The 5,630-nt window shown below is 43.3% G+C and overlaps 1 protein-coding gene across 1 annotated transcript; it reads right to left on the bottom strand.

Moving 5' to 3' along the window:
• Positions 1-1,432: 1,432 nt before the first annotated feature.
• LOC136465644 (uncharacterized) lies at positions 1,433-5,073 on the bottom strand. Its single transcript, XM_066464297.1, has 2 exons — positions 5,063-5,073; positions 1,433-2,366 (listed from the first exon to the last, which is right to left on the bottom strand). The coding sequence occupies exons 1-2, from the start codon at positions 5,071-5,073 to the stop codon at positions 1,433-1,435; spliced, it is 945 nt and encodes a 314-aa protein (XP_066320394.1).
• Between the last annotated feature and the right edge of the window lie 557 nt (positions 5,074-5,630).

Here is a 5,630-nt window from a genome sequence, read left to right on the forward strand (position 1 = left end):
ATAAGCTTAAGAACGCCGATTTCTCTGTAGGACGCCTGCTAACTGGTCCCCCGTGGCCGATTTCTCTGTAGGACGCCTTCTAACTGGTCCCCCTTGGCCCAGCATGACATGACATCCCTTTGCATCTATTAATTTTTATAGGCACTAAATATATTATTCACAGTATAATTTCTATGTAACAATTTTTTATCCAATCATATATATTCTTTCTCTTTTATCTATCGATCGTATCGTTTCATGTCTTGATTCTCGTGTATACATGATTTCTAACTTAGATTCGGTTTCTATGATTTTTGCTCTCTCTTTAGTAACTATATTGCCACATCAGTAAAACGTTTAAATGATAGTCAGCCTGTTCGCTAGTTGATTTCTGGGTGGATAAACCCGACTGGTGCTGGTTTATTGTGAAAAAAATACTGTATCATAACTTATAAATCTTGGCTGAAACCAATAAACGAACGAGCTAAGTATAATTAGGAACTGAAAATGCCGTGACACGACAACAGGTTGCGTGCTTTATTAAAGCAAATCAAACGCAAAAAAAAAGGGTTTCAGATTGTAACGTCGGCAGGATGGACGCGGACGTTGGCGAGGAAGAAGAAGACACAGCTAGGCTTCCCTGGCATTGGGAGTCGTCCGCAGGCACAGCAAGGGCGGAGGTGGAGCGGGCGCAGCGCCGGCACAGGCGATGGATAAGAGCGGCACTGGCGGAGGAGGAGGCGGAGCGGCGGCACGGCGGAGGGAGCGAGGTGCGGGTCCATGGGAATGGGGATGGGATGGTTTTTTTTTGTTTTTCTACTCGGTAGCATGCCCGTATGTTGCTACAGAATAACTAACAATTTATACTAAAAACACACGGATCGCGCGATAAGATAACAATACTGTAAAAATTAAATATCAACGTTAAAGTGACATTTAATCCAAAAAGCAAAGTTTATAAATTTAACACAGTCACAGAGTGCGCGGCGTCGTAGGCTCACAAACTTTACTTTATAGATCTTTCCGTGATGCGGCTAAGATAATATTTTATATTGGCATGAAGAAATCTCTGATATTCATTTCTTTCATTGTAATCCATTTATCTGGACAATATTTGAGGTGAGGGCACGGTTACATTTTTTAGTAGCTTTGCGATATTGTCCGAAGCTATGAGATGATTGATGTCTTGCAATGATCCTTCCAGAGATTGGGTCGAATCCAACCTAGAGCCTCGAAACCCTGCATTTTTTTCCTGGACGGGCTTCACTTCGGATGCGCCGGTAGCAATATCAACGATCTCCAATCGATGGACCAAGTCGTATGGATCCCCATACAATGGCTCAGACATGGAGATTTTGTTCTTCTTGTACTTGGATACACTTGTTCTACTGAAGCTTTCATTGAAATGTTTAGACACGAACAGTATCTGATCACCGATGTCCCTCACCCTGGATCACTCCGGCGTACGGTAGTGGAGGTTGCACTTATAGATCGCGTTGCTGTAGGTGAAGCTCTGTGTTTCGTGGAACGTGCTCACCATAGCACCCACAATGTGTAGCTCACCGTTTGATTCTAGGTAGCTGCGGTGGCAGAGCCCCGCAGGTGGCGATAGTGATGGCAGCAGCGTCGCGGTTGGAGTAGCGTCGGTGACGTTGCTGCTGCAGACGGAGATTTCTTCAGTACAGTTGATCGCCAAGAACATGTCTTGGTAGTGGACGATGGACCCCATGGAGAACTCCAGTTTGGTGTCGGACAGCGTCCATGCGCTGTCGAGTCCAACCCGACAGAACATGACCTCCGTAGAGCACCCAAGCATGGCCATGGCCACGCACTCGTGGCCGGCGGCGTCAAGCGGCGCCGAGAGCACGATCTCACAGAAGAACACGTCCCTCATGCCTTTTAGTTTGATGGCTCTGCCTGCGGCATCCGCGTCTCTGTAGCCGTTGGTGGGATGGAGGACCCACCGACCGTGGACCCTAGACACGTGATCCGATAAGGACGCCGCCATGACGTGTTCGTCTGCTGGCGGGAGCTCAACGCGGGGGGCACGGGCATCGGTGAATGGATTCAGCAGTGTCACGGACGCCGCCTCGTCCATGAGCGCTAGCCACCCACATGAGGAGCCACACGCCACCTTGCCGCGCACGTCGGGCAGCGTCTTGGACAAGACCTTTTTCTCCGAGACGCAGTAGAAGCCGACGCGTTCTGAGTCGAGGTCGAACGGGAGCAGCAGGAGCGGCCCGAAGGTCACGAACGGAACGATGGCGCGCCATGGGGAGCAAGCGGATCGGAAGGACACCACGTCGTGGCCTGACGCGAGATGCTGCCCGATGGACTTGAGGAGATCCTCTAGCAGGCCGGATCTCCAGTTAGGGAGAGGTAGGGACCTTCACTTGGGATTAGAAGGTTGAGCCATGGAAGACAGATGACATCAACTATGATTCACGCAAGAAATAGTGTCTGATGTCTACTGTCGCAATGGACCATGGATTGGGGAAACAGGGATATGGGGAAAGGATTCAAAATAAAAAGACCCAAGGGCAATTTCAGCAAGAAACAACAAGCGAGGGCGATGGAACACGTGAGCGTGAAATCAAATTAAAGGAGAAAAAAGTTGTCCCTTTTGCAAATGTAAAGAGAGGAAGTAATTAAATGTAGGCATATTTGATAAGGTTCTCAGAAATGTAAAGAGATTCCTTTTGTCTTAATTCTCTTTCCTTCTGTGTTAATTCTCTTTCTTTTTGCTCGTTGTCATGTATGCTGGTGTATGCAAACATGCAATGTGTATATGGATAGCACAATAATTTTCTACTTCCTATTTTGCTGTGATTCATCTATCACATGGCAGCAATATTCAATCAAGCAGCATGCGGAAGATGTCGTGGGATCACAGGTGTGGGTAGATGGATGAACCAAAATAAATGTCGCACAAAAAAATATCCACACTTTATTCTTTTTAGGCCCCGTTTAGATCAAAAAATTTTGGATTTTGGCTACTGTAGCACTTTCGTTTGTATTTGGTAATTAGTGTCTAATTATGGACTAATTAGGTTCAAAAGTTTCGTCTCGCGATTTCTCACCTAACTGTGCAATTAGTTTTTTTTGTCTACATTTAGTACTCTATGCATGTGCCGCAAGATTTGATGTAATAGATACTGTAAAAAAAAATTGGCGACTAAATGGGGGCCTTAGTCGTAGGAGATACAACGGGGCTGGCGACGTTGGAAGAAGATTCCTGAAGCCAATCGGAGGGGAGGAAAGAAGGAAGGAAAGGACGAAGAGCTACAGGTAACAGTGTAACAGGAGCCGACTGCCGTACATCTATACATACATGTATTGATCTTTATAGATAGATAGATGCGGCTGGCTGGTTGGGGGAGCAGCTGAGCTGCTGATGATATGGTTCGGTAGCGCTCATGGCAAGAGCAACGTTCGAGTAAGGCCGCGTTTAGATGACGAAATTTTTTGAAATTTTTTGATTTTGGCTATTGTAGCATGTTCGTTTGTATTTGGTAATTAGTGTTTAATTATGGACTAATTATGTTCGAAAGTTTCGTCTCGCGATTTCTCATCCAACTGTATAATTAGTTTTTTTTTTTGTCCATATTTAGTACTCTATGTATGTGCCACAAGATTCAATGTAACACTTTGAGATGAAAATTTTTGGGAACTAAACAGACCCTAAGGTGTAGTATCTGAACTGTTGCACGGACTGACATGAACTGACAGTTGTGGCAGGCAACTGGAATTATTTTGGGACCCTGCCCGGTGAGAAACGGAGTCGATCCTAGGGATCGAACTCGCGTCCGGTGAGTTCCCACACCAGCGAACAAACCGTCCGAGCTTGTTTGTTTAGCATCAGGGGAGATCGAGTGGGCTGCTTCTGTTTAGGACGGACGGCTTAGGTCCACTTGGCTTAGGTTCACTTTAGTTCCCTTTCAAAATGCCAAATTTTTTAAGATTCTCTGTCACATCGAATCTTTGACGCATGTATGAAGCATTAAATATAAATAAAAAATAAAACTAATTATACAGTTTAGACAAAATTCACGAGACGAATCTTTTAAGCCTAATTAGATTATGACTGGATATTAATTACCAAATAACAACGAAAAACGCTACAGTATCATTTTGCAAAAATTTTCACCATCTAAATAGGCCCTTAATTGAACCTGTTTGGTTGTGAGTTGAGACCTCACCTGCGCCACGCAAAAAGTCCAGGCTAGGTAGCAAGGAGAGCCATCAACAAGCCATGTTGTCATGTTGAGCAATAGCTACAATTACTACTGACCTCTTCGATTGGTCTTCGCTTGTTGGTTTTAGTTAGGACTTATCAGTCATGTTATAGTATTTTTCTCTTACAACAAACCAACACCAGCCGAGCTTATTAGCTTAGAAACCAACCAGCGAACATGCTGAATTTGGCTACAAGGTTGCTTGTGACATTGGCACACTACTCACTCCGTGCACAAAAGAATACAATTCTCATATTTCAAGAAGTCAAAGAGTTTAAATTTTGACTAAAATTATATGAAAAGTACTAACACCTATGAGACAAAAAAATACCATTATATTAGTTATATAATATATTTTCATAATAAATTTATTTGGAACATAAATGCTTATAATATTTACTATAAATTTAGTTAAACTTGAGTAAGTTTAACCAGTATGGTTCTACAGTTACGTTATTTACTGAACGGAGGGAGTACTACTCATGGAGTACACGTTATGGACACTTTATGAAAAAAAAAATCAACGGAAATCAGATTATAGTACAGAAAGAAACAGAGAGAGGTGTTGACATTAGCAAACCGGATTTTATTGTAACCGCCTAGCTATAGCTAAGGGTGGGGTAGCCTGGTAGAAGCCAAGTCCAGGCAGCCGTTAGCTGTACGAACTGTGCGGCAGCTCTACGTGGACTGAGCCAAAATACTACTAGCAACATTTCAATGTTGGTAAAAAAGAACGAACAAAAGTGTGTACCAATGTACCACCGTAGGCGATGGAGTAATCGTTACAGTTTTTTCTTTCAGGTACCTTCACTAGCTTGTGACCCTAGAAGAGATTGGTATTCTAGTACCCCTCGGCCATCCCTTCACAAGCTAATAAGTTCATCTCAGGGCCTTAGGTGAATCCACTCAGCTAATAGCTAATTGTTGGTGGTAGGTAAAAATATAAGCTGGCTTATTAGCCAAGGATTCAAACAAGTCCTCAGCTAATATTTAATAGCTAACTATTAGTTATACGTATCCAAATAAGCCCTAAGTTAAAATATTCTTAGTACCCATTTGGTGTGGGCGCGCAGCTTACGCCAGCTCTGCTCTGGTACTTTAGCACGACCGAGATAGAGCTAGTGAACCAAATTTGTGGTTTTTTGTTGACCTTTTCTCTTTCTAGTTATTTATTATTCAAGTTTGTGAAATGGCTTCTTACTACAATAGTAAACAATATTGCTATATCGCTTCACCGGAGGAGCCGGAGTTAATCTAAGAGCATCTCCAACGGTCTCTCAATAATCTATATTCTAATATGTAGTTTTTAGGGTAGCCCAACATTATTATTTTTTATACCTGGGAAGTTCGTACAACAATAGGCTAATATATCCTCCTTAATACTAACATAAAAAGTGGGTCCTATAGGTGTGTAGG

The sequence above is a fragment of the Miscanthus floridulus genome, chromosome 7 (assembly GCF_019320115.1).
Source record: "Miscanthus floridulus cultivar M001 chromosome 7, ASM1932011v1, whole genome shotgun sequence".
NCBI classification, from domain to species: Eukaryota; Viridiplantae; Streptophyta; class Magnoliopsida; order Poales; family Poaceae; genus Miscanthus; species Miscanthus floridulus.